Source organism: Myiozetetes cayanensis, unplaced genomic scaffold, assembly GCF_022539395.1.
Source record: "Myiozetetes cayanensis isolate MyiCay16 unplaced genomic scaffold, myiCay2020 scf34, whole genome shotgun sequence".
In the NCBI taxonomy this organism is placed as follows: Eukaryota; Metazoa; Chordata; class Aves; order Passeriformes; family Tyrannidae; genus Myiozetetes; species Myiozetetes cayanensis.
In genome coordinates, this window is record NW_026087566.1 from 2,587,622 (window position 1) to 2,609,891 (window position 22,270).

At 56.8% G+C, this 22,270-nt stretch overlaps 2 protein-coding genes across 6 annotated transcripts in view; both read left to right on the top strand.

Annotated features, from left to right (window-relative positions):
• The window catches only part of STAT3 (signal transducer and activator of transcription 3), a 55,543-nt gene that overhangs the window by 27,110 nt on the left and 6,163 nt on the right, over positions 1 to 22,270 (top strand). For 2 of the 5 annotated variants that reach the window (XM_050327655.1, XM_050327660.1), the window contains exons 1-9: positions 16,241 to 16,340; positions 19,318 to 19,467; positions 19,861 to 20,005; positions 20,156 to 20,254; positions 20,492 to 20,587; positions 20,668 to 20,749; positions 21,153 to 21,247; positions 21,460 to 21,611; positions 22,054 to 22,212. In XM_050327655.1, coding sequence (XP_050183612.1) covers positions 19,340 to 19,467; positions 19,861 to 20,005; positions 20,156 to 20,254; positions 20,492 to 20,587; positions 20,668 to 20,749; positions 21,153 to 21,247; positions 21,460 to 21,611; positions 22,054 to 22,212 — 956 coding nt within the window. In that variant the 5' untranslated portion in view covers positions 16,241 to 16,340; positions 19,318 to 19,339. Of the gene's footprint in view, positions 1 to 16,240; positions 16,341 to 19,317; positions 19,468 to 19,860; positions 20,006 to 20,155; positions 20,255 to 20,491; positions 20,588 to 20,667; positions 20,750 to 21,152; positions 21,248 to 21,459; positions 21,612 to 22,053; positions 22,213 to 22,270 lie in introns of those variants that run through there. The other 3 variants (XM_050327657.1, XM_050327659.1, XM_050327658.1) reach the window with 3 other exon arrangements.
• Positions 836 to 15,525, top strand: CAVIN1 (caveolae associated protein 1). The gene is made up of 2 exons (XM_050327732.1): positions 836 to 1,438; positions 13,254 to 15,525. The coding sequence occupies exons 1-2, from the start codon at positions 1,019 to 1,021 to the stop codon at positions 13,917 to 13,919; spliced, it is 1,086 nt and encodes a 361-aa protein (XP_050183689.1). The 5' UTR covers positions 836 to 1,018; the 3' UTR covers positions 13,920 to 15,525.

Here is a 22,270-nt window from a genome sequence, read left to right on the forward strand (position 1 = left end):
TCCAGAGCCACGAGGCCCAGGTCAGTGGGGAGGGTGATCAGTCCCAGAGCAGGGAAAGTGCTGACTGCATTCATGGAGAACAATGTCCCTCTGTGGGATGCCCTGGGCTTCCCAGCCTGTGTGTCGGGGATGGGTCATTTGTCCCGGGCTGCCTTGGGCATTCCTGGTATTTTCCAGCTGGTGGCAAAGGGCGAGGGCACTCTCTGGGGAGAGTGCCCAGCTGCCTCCCTTCAGGACTGCATTACCCTTCTCCTGTGTTAAACCTGTGTGGACATGTGGTGCACTTTGCACGTACTGTGTGCGCCTGTCATACATTCACAACTGGGGGGGGGTATTGTTATGATCCAGGTGTTTTTGTGCCGTAACTACTGAATCCAAATTTCTGTAAAATATTGGAAAATCCTGCTTTCGTAGTCCTGGGGAGAAAAAAAACCCTCAGGGCTTGCTGTTGGCAAAAGGTCTGCATTTCCCAGCTGAACTTCGGCGCGTGCAGTTGTTTAAATCAGCCTTCAATGCACACAGCTGTGCCCAGAGGGGGCTGCTCGCTTCCCACTCTTCCCAGCAGCTTCCCGACCCCGTTCACTCGAGGATTTTGTTTTTTCCTCTCCTTACTTGCAGCGCCTTTAGACTGAGGGGCGGCAGCGGTTCCAGGGCTTTGCATTCCTGGCTGAGCCGTGCCTGTGTTTGCATGCAGAGCCATCGCCTCCCCTCCAACTATTTTAATCATTTCAAAAAGGGTGGGTCAGCAGGCATTTGGCAGCGGCTCCTTTTCTATAGCTGAGGTGGAGTCAGCCAATGACCTGCGAGCCTGGAAAATTTTGCAGGGCAGTTCCACTGGACGGCTGTGCGGAGCTGTGCCATTTGAATTTCAGCACAGACACTCGCTCGCTGCGCACTCCCCATTCCTGGCGCGCCTCCCAGCGCGGAGTTTAGCCGAGGCTCGGGCTCAGTTTTCCCTGCTCTCTCCCTGCACTGACAGCTTCTCCGGGCTCCCGTGAGCCAGGGCTCCCGAGCGACCATGGAGGACACCACCTTGCAAATCATCGAGCCGCCCACCGTCTCCGAGGCCTCGGAGGAGCAGGCGCCCGAGGAGCCCATCAAATCCGACCAGATCAACGGCGTGATGGTGCTGACCCTGCTGGACAAGATCATCGGAGCGGTGGATCAGATCCAGCTGACCCAAACGCAGCTGGAGGAGAGGCAGCAGGAGATGGACAGCGCGGTGACCAGCATCCAGGGAGAGCTGACCAAGCTGACCAAGGCCCACACCACCACCAGCAACACCGTCAACAAGATGCTGGAGAAGGTGCGCAAGGTGAGCGTCAACGTGAAGACGGTGCGGCAGAACCTGGAGAAGCAAGCCGGGCAGATCAAGAAGCTGGAGGCCAACGAAGCGGAGCTCCTGAAACGCAGGAACTTCAAAGTCATGATCTACCAGGTAAGGAGCTGTTTCGCAACGTCTTTGCATCCTGTTAGTGGCTGTTTTCCTTGCCGAGGGTCCTGTCACGCTGCATGGCCGGTCCAGTGCTCTCCCAAACTCCCTGCGCTGTCTGGCAGTCCAGGCTGAGGCGGGTCCCCCCCGTAGCTTTCTCATTTGTGGTTTAACATTTTCTGTGTGTCCTAAGATAAAGCTTGACAGAGCTGTCCCACTTAACAGGAATTTATAATGCAGATAGGAAGCAAGGCCCTAAGCACTCGCTGCAATAGGCCAGAAGGATCAAGATAACCCGATTTTACTGCTTAGCTCAACAAAGTACAAGTGTGTTCTGGGATCTGGAAGGGGGTTCTGTAAATCCATCTGCAACGTCTCTTCTACCAAGAGACACCATGTGCATGGCTACGTGGAGAGCGATAACATTTCAGATTTGTGACATGCATCTGATAACAACAAGTGACAGTAACCCTGGCTCGGGGTTAATCTCACCCGCCAGGGCAGGATAGAGCTGTCAGAGAAAATCCAGACTGGTCCCCTGAGCTCGGCGGCACTCAGGGTGGACTTTGCCGTGGGTTTGTAAAATTCCCACCTTCTTCCTGCTGCATCCTGCAAACTTTGATCCTTCTCATTGTCTGGTTTCAGTAACAGCTTCGGTTTGCTCGATGTTCTCCCCCCGTTGCTAAGTGTTGGAGTTTTCCTTTCATATTAAACAAGGAGAGAGAGAGAGAGAGGAGCATGGTTCTGTCAGGTTTCCTGCCTGCACTTAGTTTTCCGTGTCAGAGCAAACTCTTCTGTTGGGCCCCAGGAGAAAAGTGAGTGAAACAGTTAATGATTCAGTTGGAAGCCTCTGAGTTAATAATAGCCAGCGCCAGGGACAAATAGAGAAGCATCGAATGCTGATCATGGGAAGAGAGAGAAGAAAAGCAGAATAAAAGGGAGAATGGTCCTTGCTGTGGGGTTTGAGGGTGAGCAGCTCATGATTGGCTCAGTGATTGGAGATATACAGGGCTTGTGGGATTCCTTGTTTCGGAGCTTGAGCATTTGTAGTTTTATCACGGCTGAAAGGCCAAAATACTCAAGACCATACGGGAAACCCGACCAGGTATAGACAGATATACCTGTGTGTATTTATTACAAGCTCTTTGTATCAATCCATCTATGGAAAAATAAGATAGGACTTTAAATGTCCTGCAGAAGCAACGACCATTGCAAAGTGAGAGGAGGGAAGGGAATTGTTTAAACACGACATTCCGTGTGGGTTACGGAGATAGGTAGGAAGTTAGCAGAGTTCAAGGTCCTTGGGAAGCATCCTGGACATCGACAGGTTGGTGTTTGGTGAGCTGCTTGTGTTGGTTTGCACTGGCTTGTGTGTATTGAGCAGAGTTTCTCTTTGGATATGAAAAAACAACCCTGCTTCTGGAGGTTCAGGGCCTGCCCTTGCTGCTGTGCTGAGGACAGAGCAGCCTTGGAGAGAGTCAGTTGGCAAGGGACTGCGGCAGGGACTTTGTAATCACGGAGATTCTAGTGAAAAAAAATATTTGTAATTTGGAACGATTTCCCAGAATGGAATTTACTGTGATTTGAATGTGAGGTCGCAGAGCACAAGTAAGGAATTCTCCAGGTTTGCTCCGTGTGCGGTGGAGCCACTTATGCCCTCATGAACATCCTGGCACTTCTGCAGCAGCAGACCCGGCCCCAGTGGGAAAGGACCCGGCACTGGGATCCACCCTGGGAGGTTAAATGAGAAATTCACTGTGCTTTCCTAATGGTGTCTATGGCTGAAAACAAATAATTACAACATAACCCTATTCTAATTCGGTGTTTCACTTCGCAGACCCCCCACTCACCCCCCAAAGTGTCTGTTGGGTACGTTACTCGTCATGTAATTAATTCTGCGGTGCTGAGCACATTATTGCTCCTCTCTGACTCAGGGAAAGCTGCTGCGCCACGCTGGGAGTGACTCCTGTGTGTTTTCCACTGGTGTGGCTAAAAGTATAAAGATTTTTTTAGCCTTTTCTTTTGGAGAACAAGAGAGAAACTCATTTTAAGAGAAGCAAGATATTCCATAATCCCAGCAGTGGCTGTTTTCAGGCAACAGAGCTGAGCAGAGCAGGAGTCATGCTCTGTAGGAATTCGATATCGCACAGTTCTGTGGTCGAAGAGATAAAGGAAGTAAAGATAAATGAGTTCTTTACTGGTTAATGATGTTTGATTATTCTCTCTGCATTAAGCCCTGAAGCTCCAGCAGTTGAGGAGGGACTATTTCAGGAGTGCAAATCAGACCTTTTGCACCTTGGGAGGGGAGGTCAGACTGCCTGTGCGAGTTGTGTTTTCCTCGTTGTGGATTAAGAGGAGATTGAAGTAAAATTTTATTCAGGGAAAGCCTGACCTGGGGAATGATCCTGAGCACAGCTGTCAGGGTAGTTTCAGACTTTACGGGAAAGAAAATGTTGAGCTGGAAATCAGTCCCATGCCCTGGCTAAGGTGAAGTCTTGAGCAGAACGTTTACGGGTGTCACTCTCAGTCACGTCCGTGCACGCATTTTCTCGCTTGCTCGCCCTCTCAGAAACACTTCCAGCTGATTTGGCCAGGAGCTGGTCTGATTTCTGCCGAGTTAAAAGAGTTCTTATGTCCACTCAGTGTAGGGAATTAGGTCGATTCTTGAGAGTAAAATTTGAAAACAACAACTCCCCTCCAAATTGCCCCACCTTTCTGTTTTGAAAACTTGTGAACCCAAAGCAAGTGGCCCAGCTGTGTAAGCAGGCGTTCAGTGCAGAGCATGCCTTCCTAAAAAGTCTGATAGTGAGTGCCTGCACTGCTCAGCAAGCCCTGGGAACAGAGCTTAGAGCTCCTCAGAACCTCCTTTGTGCCTCTGGCCCGGGCTCCCATCTTTCAGAGAAACCAGGGCACCAACAAATTTGGTAAGAATGGTTTGCTAATAAAAACAAACTGAAGTGACTTCATCCCAAATCTCCTGCACTTAGGATCCCGAGTCTGGGTCTGGTTACTGCAGTTCATGGCTAAATAATGGATGTCCTGTGCAGCTACTGCCCCGAAACCAGACTTTGTGCCGCATTCAGCCAGAGAGCAGCACGTGGCACTTTATGTAAGCTCAGCATTTTCCTCCAAACAGTTTTTGACAATTAAACTTATTCCTGCAAATGTCAGGGGCTGACTTTCTCACAGCTGGGCAAACCCTTGCAGCACTCAGCACACACATGGAGTATTGAATTTCTGAAGTGTGCCGCTCCCTTTATTTTCAGGCTCGTGTGGGCGCCGAGCTCTGGTTGCTCTGGCCCAGGATGTGCAGTGCTGTTTGTTGGGAGGAGCAGCCCTTTGTCCAAGGGGTGCTCCCCACACTGCCTGATTTCAGGGGCTCCTCTGCTCCTCAGGGGGCTCTGACAGCCTCTCTGAGCTGTGTGAGGTGTGGGTTTCCGTGGGAAGAACCAGGCAGTCGGGAGAGCAGGGTGGGACCCACATCCCAGCCGTGCAGTGTGTGGGGTGGGCACGGCCGGGCGAGGGAATATAAATAGCCCAGCCTGGCTTTGTGCTCTGTGAGGGCCTTATACGGATGGGAGCAGCAAGACTGCACGTTTTGGGGAGGGGGGGGATGGATTTCAAACCCACACATTAATGTGACAGGTTAGGAGGTCAGGCCTGAATTGCCTCATTTTTGGGACTGTGCTCCTCAAAAGAGAGTGTGGGAAAGGACATGGGCTCAAGGGGCTGAGGAGGAGCAGAGGGCAGGAAGCCCAGGATGTACAAGCCCACTGCCCAGGGCTGCAGCCTTTTTCCACTGCCCAAACAGAACAGCAGCTGCCCTGAGCTATGGCTTTGTTTGAAAGTAATCCTGATGTGCCAAAAATCCTGCATATTCTCTGCATATTACTGAATTATAAGAGTCTCAAGATAATAATTCACAGGAGACTGAGCCTTAGAAAAAGTCAGGATGTTAATACCTCTGACTTCCAGGATTTTTCTCAGTGCAGTGCAGATTACCAGTCTTTCTACCAAAAGACAACTCTAGAGCATGGATTTCTCTGTTGCAGCCTGGTATCAACTGCACTAATATTTCCTTGCTCAGCTATTATTTATAAGCAGTTGGTGCCAGGCCTGTTTGCTTTGCTGGAATCCTTTCAGCATTATAGTTACAGGCTGCGCTGTGCAGCCATGAATTGTCTTGCAGCAAAGGACCAGAGGCTGCCCAGCTATTGGGATGGAGTTAGATTGGATGAGTAGTGCCTCATGAAAACAACCTCCAAGGTAATATCCCCCCTGATCACATATTCCTCCCTCAGGCCTCTCTTGTGCACAGCCTGGAAAGCACAGCAATGACTCATAAACTATTCAGCAACAGGCTTATCCCTCTTTTAGCCTGATTGGGATTGTCCTCTCTATTCTGCAAGATCTCCTACAATTTACAGAGCACCTGAAGAATCACGGGTCCACTGTCCAGCCGCAAGATAAGACGAAGCCCAGAAACAAAATGCTCAGTGTCAGTGAGGGAAAAATCAAATATTTGGAATAAAAAGTCTCAGGATGTTTAGTCTTCAGCTTTATGTGAGGATGCAAATGTCAGTGTCTGCAAATCATCTGTAATGAAAGCCCCATCTTTGCTGCTTTGCTGTTCAGGAGCAGCTCTGGAGTCATCAATCAGCTCAGACAGGTTTATCCGGGAGGAGCAGATCTGAGAGCAAAGCCAGTGGTACAAATAGACTGATAATGGCATCAAAACTTTCTAAAGCTGTCAGGGGTTGAGGGGGAAGTCTTCTCGCTCTCAGTCTATTTACTGCTCTGTTTCCTACAGCCCTGCCTCTCTTCTGACTCACTGTAGGCAAAAGCATTTTTCCAAGCACAGCCTCCCTGCCATCCCTCCCTTCCTTTGCACCAGCTCTGGTGCCAGTACCAGGCTGCTGCTTCTCACAGCTGATGAAGCAGATCCAGATTTTTGGACGTGTCTTCCAGAACACAGAGTAATTGGACGCGCCTGATAGAAAGAAGTGCCAGGCAGATTGCACAACACCTGGAGGGTGTTAGTCAGGGAGATGCTACTTGAGAATGCACTACCTATTCCTCTAACATTTTTCTAATCCCAACCTGGTTTGCTTCCCCCCTTGCTTCATATTTTAGATATTTTCCTTTCTCTCAGCAGTATTCCTTGGTGACTTAGTGCAGGACTCAGAAGCCTCCTCTCTAAGGCTCGAGGCTTCTCTTTTCATGAACCTCTCGGCACTATTGGAGACAAAATCTGTCCAACCCTTGGAACCCAGAGTCAAGGCCATGCCTGACTTTGCTGTGTCACTTGGTATGGACGTCTGGGAGCTGCTGGGAATTGTCCAGCACTGGTTTAGGGTAAGGTCAGTACGTGACAAAACCAGCCTGTGGAGTTGCAACCGGCTGTTTTGATCTCCACAGCCTGTGCACTTGAGTTAGTAAACACGATAAACACCACTTTTTTTTCATGATCTTACACATACTTGCAAACTCTGCATTCAGCTACGCCACAGCAATGGGAGACATGTCCCCAACAGCCAACACTGAATCCCTGTGACTGTGAACAGTCTGGCCCTGTGGCAGTGTTCACTGTGAACGTGCCTGAACCCACAGAAGGGATCCTATATCTCCTGGGACCTGCTGTGAAGCAGAGACAGACACTCTTCCTTCTCAGAGATCCTTGCTGACTGTGTTTTCTGTCAAATTTTGTTTCCTGGCTTCTCCTTTTACTAAAATGTACCCCCCTGTGCCTTTTCTCTCTGCCTGTTCTCATGCTAACCCGGATCACTGTTGGCGTGCTCAGACTCCCGTCGGGAGCAGGTAAGTGTTTCCATTGTGCTTCCTTTCCCCGGCCATTGAAACACAGTTTTCCTCGTCTCAGCCCCAGAAGACCCCGCGCGTGTGCCTTGAGCCGTCACCGGGGACTGCCCTCTGAGCCCTCCCCGCGCAGCGCCAGGCCCAGGGCAGCAGAAGACACACCAAGAGGCGGCAGTTTAGGGCCTCGGCAGCGGCACCCCCATGAAGATCCCTCTGAAAACTCTTCCGAAGCTCTGGGAGCTGCTGATTCCGAGCCTTTGCTGCCCCAGGCCCTCAGACCTGCAGGGCTGATCCTGCCGCTGTGACTAACGCGCTTGCTGCATGCGCCGCCCTGGCTGGCGTGGGTGTGAGGAGCTGGGATTTTCCCTCCGGCATTGCTGCTCCCTCTTCCATCTGGGAGGGAGGAGCTGCTCTGTGGCTTGCATGAAGGGCGAGTGGCCAGAGGCAGCTGGCTCTGCTGGTGCCTGCTGTGGCTGGGCAAATCCCACCTGTTCTCAGAGGCGCTGGAACACCCACCTCCTCAGGCTTCTTTGTGAGCTGTTAGTTCGTGTTTGTGAAGCGGTTTGAAGTTGTTTTAAATAGGTAAAAGTCAGGCAGAGAGAGCACAAACTGTGAAGTAAAGTCCCAGTGCCTCGGGCAGGCCATGCAGCACCTCCCGTGTCTGTCCGGCCACGGCCCCCGGCACCGCTGGCTCCAAGCTGGGCCCTGCACACACTGGAGTGGTGACTTTAACTGCTGCTCATTCAACACTTAACCTCATTCCACAGGGGCCACAGTGCCCTGCTGCCTTCCTGTCACTGTGCAGCTACTGGAGAAAATGCCCCAAGCTCCAGCTGCCCTTTGGGGGTCACCCAGTGCTGTCCAGTGGGAACGGCTGCCTGGGTGGACAGGGGTATTCCAGGAGCCAGGTGAACCCAGCCCAGGAATCAGGGTCTCTGGGGGAAGCTGCCAGGGAAACTTCAAAGAGAATGACAAGACTTAAAAAAGGTTTTTTTTCTGTAATCTAGCAGGAGAATCTGATAGCAATTTTAGCCTCCACAGAAACAAATCTCTTCCACCAAAGCACTGGAGAGGAAAGCACAGCCCCTTCTGCGCAGGGCATCTGGACACCCCTGAGCTCTGCTGGGCTCTGGGTACTTCTCAGGCTTTTTGCTGCTCTTAATCAGGAATAGCTGAATCCTCCTTCCCATGACACTGCTGGAAGGTCAGCACAGAACAGCCTCCTCTGAGGCCTGGCAGAGCAGAGCAGTTATCATGGCAACGGGAGAGCAGAACGTGTTCTCCTCTGGCAGGGCTCGACCTGACCTGGAGGGCTCTTTGCTGCCCAAGCTTCTGATCCTCCCCTAGCCTCCCCCAGGCCAGGGCCAGGCTGGGCAGAGGCAGGGCTGGGGCCCAGGAGGGGCTGCAGGCTCTGGCTCACCCAGTGTCAGGATCAGCCCGATTTGGTCACAGTGGAGCCCGGGAATGTGAGCTGGTCGTGTTCTGCACGTTGTGGCTGCAAATGTCAACCAAACTCACTGTTTGTGCTGTTGCAATTGTGTAAAAATAACGGAGTGAAATGAACTGCAGATGTGATTTGCATGTGCATGTGAGAACCTTCCATTAAATCTTCCAACCAGAGACTGGAGTGGCTGGGAGTGCTGGGACTCTGTTTTTTTTACACAATAAGAGCCTCTATGAGAGCAATCCAGGAGCCCTTCTCTCATTTGGGGAGTGTTCTCCAGATTTATTGGTGGCTCTGCAGTGCTGGAGGAGCCCTTTGAGGCTGGGAATGCAGCTCAGCTCTGCGTCTCCTTGGCTTTTTATACTCCAGGGGAAGTGTTTACATGTGTTGTAGCAACCAGGCTGGTGTCCATGGCCGTGGGCCGCGGGTGACTCACTGCCAGGGAACTCGAAAACAATGTCAGATAAAAGCCCACTCAGGGGAGCCGGGAAGAGGCTGCAATGGGTCCAAGAGCTCTGAGCTGTTTGAAGTAGGAGGACTCAGAGCAGCCCAGCACCCACCAGCTGGCAGCCAGCTGCCTTTGGGGCTGGCTGTGGGCACCGGGGGCCCTCCAGGTGCCCACAGAGTCTGCAGACGGACAGGCCACCAGTCCTATCAGCTCTGCCGATGGCAGGGAGCTTCCTGAGGCACACCACTTCCCAGGAGGTCTGTGCTGCAGGGGCAACACACACTCCCTGTCCCTGTCCCCTGTCCCCTGTCCCCATCCTGCTGCCGGGTGCAGCTCTGTGCAGTGCACAGAGTGGGACCAGAGTTTGCCGCTGCTGTTACCAAAATCTTCTGAGAAATGTTGTTTACCCACTGTCCTTGTGCCAGCTGGATCTGAGCTGTCTGAGAGGACAGAACTGGTTTGCCTCTGCTGATTGGGAGCCAGGCTTCGAACACCCCAACAGGCAGGGATGCCAAGACCCAGGATTTTGGACTCGCCCACTTCAGGGTCACTGTTTTCCCAGTAAAAATAGAGGGGTTGGAATGCCTGGTGTTAAAAATGTGGCTCATCTGGATGAGTCATGAGTGAAATGAAGTGCAGAGAGCGTAGTGCCTTGCCCAGAGCGGAGCAGGGATTTGTGCAGCAGCCACCCATGAGCCCAGGATGGTTCTTGATTGTTCCAGACAGGTCCCATTGTCCTCCACAGCTGTGTCTGCAGGCACGTCCTGCCCACAGTGGGCAGCTCTGCTTCTCTGCAGGAGAAACCTCCCAGGCCAGGAGGAGGAGACCTTGGTGGCTTTTGGGCAGTGCTTGAGTGCAGGGGTTTGTGGTGCACGCAAGGGATGCTCAGCAGAAGGTGCTCATCCCCATTAAGACATGCCAAAGCTGTGGTTGTTCTGACACCAGCTGTGCTGTGCCCAGGCCTGCAGGAATGGTCCCTGGATACAGCTGGGCTTGGAGCCTGGGGAGTTACCCGCGGCACACAGGGCTGAAAATCCTCCAGCTGTCCCCCAGCTGGTTCTCCACTGCTTGGATCAGCAACCAGAGTGAGGAAGAGTCAGAGGGGAAAATGCAGGAATTATACCAGACTTAGGAGAGAGAGAAGCACCATCTGAGAGCCCTGCACCGGCTGCCCTGGCACCCGGCCCTGCGGGAGAGGGGCTGGGAGCAGGACCTGAAGGGTTTCCCAAGCACAGCTGGAGAAGAGCTCTTGGAAACAGTCCCGAGCAGGAAGGCTGGGATCTTTATGTATGGGAAGAGCTGTGGTCCTCTGTGCCTCTGTGCCTGAGCCATGAGGTGCCTCCTGACAGAGGCAGAGCAGAGGCTCAGGCCCGTGGGTGCCACTGGGCTATGGGGACAGAGCAGGGTCGGCAGAAGGGCAGATGAAGTGCCTGAGTGCAGCCTGTGGGATTGCAGAGCAGGGCAGCTGCTGCTCTCTGAGTGAAACACAGAATTAGGGAGAGCTACAGGCACACCGACAGTGGTTGTTCCCACTGTCCCACGCACCGGGACCTGCTGCTGGGCACGTCCTCACAACTGTAAGAGAAGAGCTGCAGGACGCTGCCGAGGCTGGATGGGAGCATTACTGGCCCAGCCCATCTCACCACATCAGAAAATTCAGCCAGGAGCTGGATTTGCTGGTGTAACAGGAGGAAAGATGGTTTATTTATGTGGAAGATGAGGAATTTTTTCTTTCTGCAGACGCATGTTCTGGAGCTCACAAGGGGATGATAGGATCAGAATTTTCAGGATATGGCCCATTTCCAGGGACAGCTGTGCCAGGCAAGAGGGGGATGCCTTTGTTCTGGCTTATTGTGTTGCCTCAGAGGGAAGGAAGTGGCTGGAGTTCCTGATGTTCTGCTAGTGGGGCAGGGTCCCTTGGAGTCTCTGGGATTGCTCCAGCAGGTGTTGTTGTGAACAGGCTCCCTGCCTTCCCAGTGATGTGGGTTTGTTCTGGACTGACCTCGCCCTCTGGAGAGCATGTGTATTGTTTTCTGCTGAAGTGGCTCATCAAATGAAGAAAACACATGTTCACCACTCCACCTTAACCTCCATAAAGTGTTTGGGACCTGAGCTGTGATCCAGAGGGCAAAGAGATTTGCTCAGAACAGTTCTCTGCCCTGAACAAAACCCAGAGCCTGCAAAACCCACAAAAAAGTCACAACTCCAGCAGGCTCTGTGTTTTCACCAAGGACACTGTGGCCTGTGCCACCCTCACCGAGCCCAGTGCTCCGTGGAGCTGGCTCGCCACTGCTCACAAAGGTATCCCCAGATGCCCTTGTGCTTCCAGAAGGGAACAGCACCATCCTGTGCTTGGAGAAAAATGAGAAAGCAGATGAAAGCATCTGGATGTCACCCAGGTGAAGCTGTGTTGGAGTCACGTACTCAAGCAGTCCTGTTGGTTTTCCAGGGGTGCAAGGGAAGGCAGGGCTGGGGACAGTGCAGTGGGTCAGGCCCAGTACCCGAGTCTGCAGGGGGAGTGTCCCCTCCTGCCTCCATCCAGGGGCTCAGGCTGGAGCCACAGCATGGCAGTGACTTTAGTCAGCGGGGGCAGTGGCGTGGCAGTGACCTTGGTCAGCAGAGGAGCAGCGGGGGCGGTGAGAGAGCGCTCAGGGCACGGCTGTGTGAACGTGCTGTCCCTTCCAGCGCTGCAGGGACCGGGATGTCCTGTCCTGCGGCAGCGCCAGGGATGCCCCTCCTCGGGCTGGGCCTGGCAGGATGACCATTCCCAGTGTCCTGGCTCTTGGCACCGGTGCAGCTCGTTCATGCGTGGCCGTGGTGGTGCGGTGGAGGCTGCTGTGCCACTGTGACACGCAGAGCACGGGAGGTGCCACAGCAAAGTCACCCTCCTGTGGCTCAGGGCAGCTCCCCAGGCTGGTGGCAGGCGAGTCACTGATGGTGTTCCAGCGTTTGCCACACACTTTGAGCACTTGGGTTACGCCAGGGGCTATGCCTTGATTTCCCTGGGTCCTGCTCCCAGTGCTGCGGATCCCTGTCCTTGCTCCGTTCCTCTCCTGCCTGCCCCAGGGCTGGAAATGGCACCCGGCCATCCTGCTGCCCAGGCTCTTCTCCAAGCCCCAGCCCAGCAGCTCCACATGCTGTGTGCCCATTCCACACACTGCCTTTCGCCTGCTGCTGGATTTCCTGGCAGCTCCCACCTGTCCCACCCAGCTCCATAGATTAAAACCACTCAGGCAATAAATGTCCGAGCGTGGGCTGTAGCCCTGCTGCTGTGACGCTCTGTGCAGTGATGGGCTATTTCCAGCCTGTCCTGGGATCAGAGAGGTGATTCACTGCAGCAGGGATGCATGCTATGTGCTGCTTAGATGAAAACCAATCCTGCCCCAGACCTGTGCCCCTCTCCCGGGCACATGCTTGTCCTCTGCCACTGGGATCAGGAACTTGGCTGGCCTGAGCACGTGGAAAAGCTGAATGAATCCAGCCCTGTCCCAAGCAGAGCAGTGTAACCCAGCAATCTGGGTCGGGGCCACTGTTTCCGCCATCTCCAGATATGGGCTTGGGCAAATTCCCTAACTTATTTCCCAGTGGAGAAGCGGGAAGAACAGGGTGGCCTGGTGCATCCCAAGAGATGTCCCAGCCCCACACCTGGATCCTGTAGGTGTTGGGAAAGTCTGAGTGCAGACTGGGATCAGCCAGGCCAGCGTGCGTGCCGGCAGCGTGGCCAGGATCCCAGCTCCAGCCATGCCTCTCTGCTCGAGGGGCTGTGATGGCCAGGTCCTGGGATAAAGGTGAAACTGGAGGGGACAGGACTGTGACAGGGCACAGCAGGACAGGGAAAGACTCCAGTTTCAGTGCTGGGCTGCCTTTCCTGTGCTGCTGGAGCCATGGATGGGTTTGGAACCAGCCCAGAGTGAACAGAGCTGATGCTTGAGCACAGATACAGGAGAGCCCTAAGCACATCCTCATTACAGTAACTTAGCAGATGCACTAAGGGAGGATGAGTCCAACTGATGCACCTGGGTTTGTTTAGCCAGTGGCCCTGTGGGAGGGAGGCAGGGCTGGCTCCAGGGCTGTGGGGTGTGTGTGTCTCACCGGCTCGGCTCTCTGTCTTGCAGGATGAAGTGAAGCTCCCGTCTAAACTGAGCATCAGCAAGTCTCTAAAGGAGGGTGAAAAGCTAGAGAAGGAAGGTGAAGGTGAGGAGGTACCTGCGGGTGAGGACCATGCAGAGGAGGACCACATCCAGCTCTCCTCGGATGAGGAGGTAGAGATTGAGGAGATTATCGAAGAGTCACGGGCAGAGCGCATCAAAAGGAGCGGCATGAAGAGGGTGGATGACTTTAAGAAGGCATTCTCAAAGGAGAAGATGGAGAAGACTAAGCTAAAGACCAAGGAAAACCTGGAGAAGACCCGCCACAACTTGGAGAAGACCCGCCACAACCTGGAGAAGAGGATGAACAAACTGGGCACCAAGATTGTGACTAATGAAAGGAGAGAGAAGATGAAGACCTCTCGGGACAAGCTGAGGAAGTCTTTTACCCCCGACCACACCATTTATGCCAGGTCTAAGACAGCTGTCTACAAAGTGCCACCCTTCACTTTCCACGTCAAGAAAATAAGAGAGGGCGAGGTGGAGGTGAAAGCCACGGAGCTGGTGGAGGTTGGTGGAGAGGAGGGAGAAAACTCAGATCTGATGCGAGGGGAGAGCCCCGAGATGCACACGCTGCTGGAGATCACGGAGGAGACCGACGCGGTACTGGTGGACAAGAGCGACAGTGAGTAGGACAGGCTGCAGCACGGAAGGGTTGTGGACGACAGCTGAACATGTTATCACTCACATTTCGAGCTCTCCCTGCCCTGGGAGCCCCAGGGAAGTGTACACGATGCATCCTTCCTACCCTGCAGAGCCGACGCTGATCCCCTGCCTGCTTTGGACAAGGTGTATTTTATATTTTAGTTTCAGCACACAAACATTAGGAACACGGGATTGTTTTTCTTACACTGTTAAGTCACCCTCGGAGACCATTCCTGCTGCAGCCTTCTCACCCCACGCCTGAAGATGGACTTTGAGCGACAGGGCCCCCGCCCAGCTGGAGAGTGCTGAACCCAAGATACCGGCTGTACAGCTGGAAAGCTCAAGAGCCCTCCACAAGCTAAACCTGGTGTCAAGAAAGCTTCCTGCAAGCAGCCCGCCCACCCACAGACCCCCATGCCAGGTGCGTGGCCGCCCCACAGGCAGGAAGAACCCCAGCACCCACACTGGCCGCTCCCAGAGGAACTGGGATGCAGCCAGAGCATGGGAGGGAAGAGCTGAGCTAGTCCTGTTGATAGGCAGAGCACGGCCCTCCCCAGCACCAGCTGAGCCGGCAGCACCCGGGATGGCTTCCAAGGAAGCCGCCCTGCAGCTGGGGCTGCCCTGGGTGCCCACGGGGCATCCACCACCCAGCCAGGCCCTCTGCTGCTCCCTGCTGTGCTGAGGCTGCTGCTGCTCAGCCCCAGGAGCAGTGTGGGCTGCAGGCTCCCCTGCCCAGGGGCCCAGGGACTGTGGTGAGTCCTCACCAGGGCAGGGAGCAGCACGGAGGTGGGGTGCTGGATCTGCTCCCTCCTCACTCACAGCAGAGGGGCAGCGGGCAGGAGGCCCATGCTCACTGCCTGGGGAGGGGGGACACGCAGGGAGCGATGCCGGAGCAGCCACCGCTGACCCGCAAGATGTTTCCAGAGGGAAACGGAATGTGCTGCTGCCACGTGAGGCTCCCGACCATCAGAGAGTGGCCTTGACACCTGTCAGCACCGGACCTTGAGCATTTCTGAGCGTCTGTTCCCTCCGGGGGTCCTGGCACAGCTTGGGCTCGTGCCCACGTCCTTCACTTTCCTCCCTGTTTCCTGCTTTCTGCAGCTTTCGCTCCATGCCCCGAGCGAGGGCAGCACACGGCGGCTCCAGGGCCCTCCTGGCTCTCACACACGCAGCCCCTGCCCCACCATCCCCATCCTGCTCCCCCCCGGCACGAGGCAGCTGCTGCTCACATAACCCTATATATAAACTTGCTTTTCCTGTAAGAATTATTTTCCTTCATACTGTCCAGCGCACCCAGCCTGTCCCAGCCCCGGGGCCCTGCCACAGGTGAGGCCGGTCCTGGTCCCGTGTGCTGGCTGCGGGCAGCCCTGGGACACCAGAGGCTGCCGGGGTGGGGGCACCGGCTCTGGGCTGCCCGTGAGGCGGAGGGGTTGGCAGTTCCCAGTGCTGTGTGAGACCCCTGCCCTCGTGGAGCCCCCACGGGCGGTTTTTGGGGGAGTTTTCTCTGGGCAGCAGGGCTGGGGCGGCAGGAGCCCCGGAGACCCCCGGCTGTGCCCGGGCAGCAGCGCAGCAATAAAGTCTCTTTTGTAAACCACCAGTGTGAGGCCTGTGCGTGGCGATGGGGAGGGGCTGCCACTGGGGACTGACCCCCACAGCCCCACATGGGACTGATCCCTATGGCCCCAGCTGGGATTGATCCCTATGGTCCCACATGGGACTGATCCCTATGGCCCCACCTGGGATTGATCCCTATGGCCCCAGCTGGGATTGATCCCTATGGCCCCAGCTGGGATTGATCCCTATGGCCCCACATGGGACTGATCCCTATGGTCCCACATGGGACTGATCCCTATGGCCCCAGCTGGGATTGATCCCTAAGGCCCCACCTGGGATTGATCCCTAAGGCCCCAGCTGGGATCAATCCCTTCAGCCCCACACGGATTCACTCCCCCCTTCCCCACACGGGGGCGCTGCTGCGAGCCCTTTAAGAGGCGGCGGCGGCGGCCGCGTGACGTCACGGCGCTGCCCGGAACCCGGCCGGGTTTCCCGCACGGCTGTTCCCGGCAGTCGCTTCTCCCCCCCGCCCCGCGCCGCCCCTGCCCAGCACCGCCCCGCGGCGGGAGGCGGCGCCTTCCGGGAACAGCTGCGGTGGCAGCGCCCCCCCGCCGCTCTCCGTGACGCGCCCCGCGGCGAGCGCGCTGATTGGCCGTCTGGGCCGGCCCGAGGCGGGGCCGCGGCAATGCCGCGCTGCCATTGGCCGCGCTGCGGTGACGTCACCGCGGGGCGGGGCCCGGCAGCGGCAGCTCCGGTCCGTCAGCGCAGCCGGACGCGATCGCCGCCGGCACCGGGAGCACCGGGAGCGCCGGGAGCACCGGGAGCCGCCGCCCCGCCCGCCCGCCGGGACCGCCGGTGAGCGCGGGGAGCGGGCGGGCAGGCGCTGCTCGGCCTCAGGAGCCGCTGTCCCGGAGCCCGGCTCGGGGCCGCCCCGCGCGTGGGGGCCGGGCCGAGGCGCGGCGGAGCGGGGCGGGGTAACGCGGGGGCCCGTCCCGGCTGCCCCGTCACCGGAGGCCCGAGCCCTGGTGCGGAACGGGGTGGGTCCCTGAGAGAGAAAAGCGGCGGGGCCGAAGGAGCTGCCGCCCACCCGGGTCCGGTGGGGCCGGGCGGGGGTGACACGGCCCCCGGCGCTTCGGGGCTGCGCTGCGGGACGGTGTCGTGTGCGGGGGGAGCAGCACGGGGTCCCAGCGGGGAGGGTGGGCTGCCCTGGGCCTGGTCCGGAGCGCTCCCTTGGCACCTGCAGGGGCTGGGAATGGCCCCTTCCACCTTGAAAGTGATCTCTGTCATCGTCGCTCCCCACTGGAGCCTCCTCTGCTGTTCCCTGTGGATGTGCTGGAGCTGCTGGAGCGGTGGTGGCAGAGGCCAGGAGGGGTGTGGGCTGGGTGTCTCGTGTCCCGCGGTGGATGGTGACAGCGTCACTGACAGCCCTGCAGAGCTGCGATGGGAACAGCCGTGTGGGATGGTCGGGGAACTCGGCACCCGAGGCTGTGAGGTCGCCCGGAGCCGTCTCCCTCCCCCCTGTCACAAATCTTTTCATTGCCGTGTTCCACCTCTGAGGCTGGCTTTGAAATCGCTCCAGAGGAGTGGAGCCAAGCTCTCACAGCCTTTCCAAACTGGCTCCTGTGCTTCAGGAGTGACTGGCTGCTGTGTCGAACAGCTTTCCATCGGGCTGTTGGTTGTGTGGGAGCAGGAGCAGCGAGGGGCTCTCTGAAGTGCTGTTGATGACATCTGTCCTGACCCTGTGATGCTCCCACTGGCGATGACGTGACCTATGCAACGCTGTCAGGGACTGAGCTTCATCCTGCTCGTGTCACCACAGGGGACACAGAGCCCACGGTCCTTCCAGGGCCTCTCCAGTGACTCCCCTCTATGTGTTGCCCCAGGGGTCATTCCTTGTTGTGGGGGCACAGGAAAACCTGGAGTGCGTCCCAGGTGTGTCCCAGAAATAAGAAGGCAGATGGAATGGGCAGTGGCAGCGTCACTTCCAGGGCAGCCCTGCTGTGAGCGAGGCCGTCGGAGCACGCAGAGCTGTCCCAGGCTGCCCGTGGCACCGCAGAGCTCTTGTGCTCTACCCTTGCAGCGAGATAAAGAAAGGTGAACTTTGGCTCTTGAGCTACTTTTAGCAGCTCCACTCTGAGCTCTGGGCAGCGTGCTTGCCCCTGGGCTTGCATCATGCCATGCTCGGCCCTGGCCGTGTCGGCTGCTCCCTGGCTCCGTTCCAGAGGCAGGGGAGAGGCGAACCGCAGGGATGGGCAAGCCCTGTGGAATCGGAAAGGCTCAACCCTCAGATCTTTACCCCAGGCAAGAGAAGCTTCCTGGCGGTGGGGCCGGCCAGGGAGAGGCTCCTGTGTGGGGTTCCAGGGCTGACAGGGTCAGAGCTTCCCTGACACTGGCGACTGCTGTGGGGGAGCATCGCAGGGACCCTTTCCATCCAGGAATGTTGGTCCTGCTTCTGTGGGTGCTGGGAGGAGCTGGAGCTTGGTGCTGTGAGCTGGCTCGTCCTGCAGCTGTTTGTGGCAGTGGGAAGTGCCTGGTTTGTGTCCAAGTGCCGCTGCCGCGCGGCAGCCTGGGAGCTGTGCTCTTGACCCCTTGGTGCTCTGCAGATCGTGCAGCTCCAGCACTGCCCCGAAAACACCAGGATTGTGGCTTTCTTGTGGAACGCCTGCTTGGATTAAGGGGTCCGGATGTGGCGTCTGGTTTGGCTGCTGCAACCTGACAGGGGAAAGTCTGTCTCTGCAAACCGCTCGGCACCAGGCGCGGCAGGGGCTGCCCGGGTGGCCGCCTCCTGTGCCGTGGGCTCCATCCTCAGCTCAGGGCTGGCAGGAGCTGGGCCGGGGCAGCAGCAGCTGCTGCCGTTTCCGGAGGGGCTGGTGCAGCCCCCCCCTGTGCAGGGGTGCCGGCGTGTGGTGCAATAGGAAACGAGGTGGCTGGCTGAGCTCCCCGGCCAGGCAGGGCGCTCCCCACAGGGGTGGTGGGTTTTCACTCTTGCCTGGCCTCTGCTTTTGTTGGGTTTTCCCCTCAACAGCAGCTCCCTCCGTTGCAGGAGTGGCCTCTGGGAATGAGTTAGGGAGCATTTGTTGTTTGCAGAATCTTGCATGGCCAGTGTCTGTTGTCCTGTTCGCTCATTTCTCCATTGAAAACAAGTTTGGCTCACGTGGACTTCCCTGAGGATTGCACCAGAGGGTTGTGGTTCAAGGTTAATGTCCGGTGGAGGCTGCTCCTGCCTTTGAAGCTGTTCAGTGTTACGAAGTTCTTAAAACCTCTTTAACTCCATGTCAGGTGCCAGTGTCTGTCCCCTCCCTGTGCCTCAGCCTACAGAGGATGTTCCCCCTTTCTCTCCTCACACCCAGACAAATGGGGAAAGAGTCCCCTGTAGCAAACCCCAGGGAGAGCAGGACACGCTGTCATGCTGCGTCACTTGCTGCAGGGACCTTTGGGAAAAGCAAACACTTTTCTGCAGGGAAGTGACTCTGCCTTCACTTCCCGAGCGCAGCTGGAGTCCCCTCGTTAGCGCTGATTTTCATCGATACGAGCCATGAACTCGAAAATTGCTCCTTCCTTGTTTCTGTAGTTTCCTGGCAGTCTCCGCCTTCCGCACTTACTGTAAACTCCACAGCTGTTTCCCTGCATCCTGGCAGGGCTGGCCAGGAGCGCCTGTGAGACCAGATTGCAGCTTCATTCCTACCTGTCGCTGGTGACCTGCCTGCCTTCACCAACCCTTCTGGAGCCCTGTGCCCCAGGCTGGTTCTGGCCCGCTCAGCCCTCCCCAGAGGGGTCCTGGCAGGAGGGAGCCGGGAGCCAGCTCTGAGCCCCGTGTGTGTGCCCATCCCAGCAGGTCTCCAGAGCTGGCCAGGATGGCGCAGTGGAACCAGCTGCAGCAGCTCGACACGCGGTACCTGGAGCAGCTCCACCAGCTCTACAGCGACAGCTTCCCCATGGAGCTCCGGCAGTTCCTGGCCCCGTGGATTGAGAGCCAGGACTGGTAAGGCTTTGTGAAATGCCGATCAGGGGATGTTTTTCAAGGCACCTGCCCACAGTGGCAGCAGGGACCTGGGCAGGCTGGAGGAGTTCTGCCACTTTCCCTGGGCTCCAGATGTGGCAGGACTGGCCTCTCTCCCTCCAAAGGGAGTGGGACTGTGCATGCAGTGCGACTGCACCGTGTCATACCCCAGACCAGAAACGATGGATGCGGCACTCAGTGCTCTGGTCTTGCTGACAAGGTGGTGATTGGCCAAAGGTTGGACTCTGTGATCCCGGAGGGCTTTCCCAACCTAAATGATTCTGTGATTCTGTAAATTGCACAGGGGACAGCAGGCACGAGCAGAGCCCCCCTGCCCTGTGCTGGGGCACCCAGGGCTCTCCCTCCCTCGCGCAGGGCGTATGCAGCCAGCAAGGAGTCCCACGCCACGCTGGTGTTCCACAACCTGCTGGGGGAGATCGACCAGCAGTACAGCCGCTTCCTGCAGGAGTCCAACGTCCTCTACCAGCACAACCTGCGCCGGATCAAGCAGTTCCTGCAGGTGAGGCGGGAAGTGCCAGTTGGGCAGCAGGAGGTGCAGGGGGGAGCTGGTGGGAGTCCAGTGTTTTCCTTGGCTGCAGCCCTTTAGGGGTTGTGGATATTCCAGGGGTTGCCTCGTGCCTGCTGACCGTGAGGGTTTGAACCTTTACAGAGCAGGTACTTGGAGAAGCCGATGGAAATCGCTCGCATCGTGGCTCGCTGCCTGTGGGAAGAGTCCCGACTCCTCCAGACTGCTGCCACTGCAGCCCAGGTCAGTGGCCAGGTATCCCAGGGCCTCCATCCAGATTCCCAACAGCCAGGATGCAGCCTGGGTGCTCTGGGTGGGTGCTGTGAGTTGGGTGCCCCCAGGGCTGACACTGAAGTGAGCAGCCAGCTGCTCTGGCATGTGTTAGGGACAGGGTGAAGACCCTGCAGCACCTCCTCAGGGTGGAAGGGAGCATGCCTGGGTCACAGCCCTATCCTAATGCCCTCTTTGTCCCCTCTGCAGCAAGGGGGACAGGCAACACATCCAACAGCAGCTGTGGTGACAGAGAAGCAGCAGATGCTGGAGCAGCACCTGCAGGATGTCAGGAAGAGGGTGCAGGTACATGTCTGCCTAGACACCTGCTCTCCCCACCACGGTGCCTTAGTGCATTGAATGAATCCACATCTTTTGCCTGGCAGGATCTGGAGCAGAAGATGAAAGTGGTGGAGAATCTCCAGGATGACTTTGATTTTAACTACAAGACTTTGAAAAGCCAAGGAGGTAATGGCAGCTCATTAGCATCTGCAAACCACAGTGTGTTCTTGCAAGGAAATTTGCTGGAGGGCGTGTTCCAGCCTCAGCTCTCAGCAGGAAAGTGCTTCTCAGGGCATTTGCATGGCAATTGGGGAAACCTGGTCTTTTGTTTCTGCCACTGATGCTGCCCCTGGGAGAGCTGAACCAGAGTTCTGCTGTGAGCACAGCAGTGGCTTGAGGAGGGAGTGGTCCCTGTGGGTGTGGGAGAGCCACCGAGGTGCTTGGAGGCTGTGTCAGGTTCCTGCTTGGCTGTCGGGGGCTTTCAGGGTGCCTGCGCTTTGCCACGGGAGCGCTGTGTCTGTGTGTCACTTGGGAGGGCGGGAAGAGTCCGTGTGTGTGTGTGTGGCTGAAGCTTCTCACCTCTGCACAGACATGCAGGACCTGAATGGGAACAACCAGTCGGTGACCCGTCAGAAGATGCAGCAGCTGGAGCAGATGCTGACGGCGCTGGACCAGATGCGCAGGGTACGTGGGGCAGCCAGCCCTCCAGATCCCCTCAGGTGCAGACCCTCCTTCTTCAGGGCTGGAGTTTGGTGTTCCTGCACGGCCAGAACCGGGAGCAGCGCTGGAAACACAGCCCTGGGCCAACTTCTCCCTTGCCTGTGAATGTGAAACTCGCAGATCTGGCGGGGAGGGAAGTCGCAGGGTGCTGAAGGTTCTGCTTTCTCTCTTGGCAGGGCATAGTGAGCGAGCTGGCCGGGCTGCTGTCGGCCATGGAGTACGTGCAGAAGATGCTGGCGGATGAGGAACTGGCGGACTGGAAGAGGCGGCAGCAGATCGCCTGCATTGGTGGCCCACCCAATATCTGCCTGGACCGGCTCGAGAACTGGTGAGAGCTGGCTGGGGCTGTGTCTGCCTCAGAGCAGTGGCACTCACACACCTGCCAATGAAACGAGCTCTTTGCCTCTGGAAATATCCTTGCAAAATGGCTTCCAGAGCCTGCCTGTGCCAGTGTAACCCACTGGTCACTGAGCCTTGATGGTGGGCACCAGTGCTGGAATGGTGGCCTGTGTCCCCAGCCACAGGCCTGGGGGATTCTGAGGCTGCTGAAAAGCTTCTGACCCTGGTGTCTGTGCAGAACTTGGGCTTTGTTTGTAATGCATGGCCTAGAAAAACACACTGGGCTGGGAGCCACAGACACTCTCACTTCTCAGCTGGTTTGGTCTCTGGCACAGAGAGCATCCCCTGGCTTGGGAAGAGAAGGGCTCTGCGGGCTGGGACTGTGCAGGCTCAGCAGCCAGAGCGAGCACAGGTTCTCTCTTCTCTCCTAGGATAACCTCCCTTGCCGAATCGCAGCTACAGACCCGGCAGCAGATCAAAAAGCTGGAAGAACTCCAGCAGAAAGTGTCCTACAAGGGTGACCCGATTGTCCAGCACCGGCCCATGCTGGAGGAGCGGATTGTGGAGCTGTTCAGGAACCTGATGAAAAGGTGCCAAGGGCGGGCGGGGGCCGTGGGCAGTCCCAGTCACGGCTGTGGGTGCAGGGTG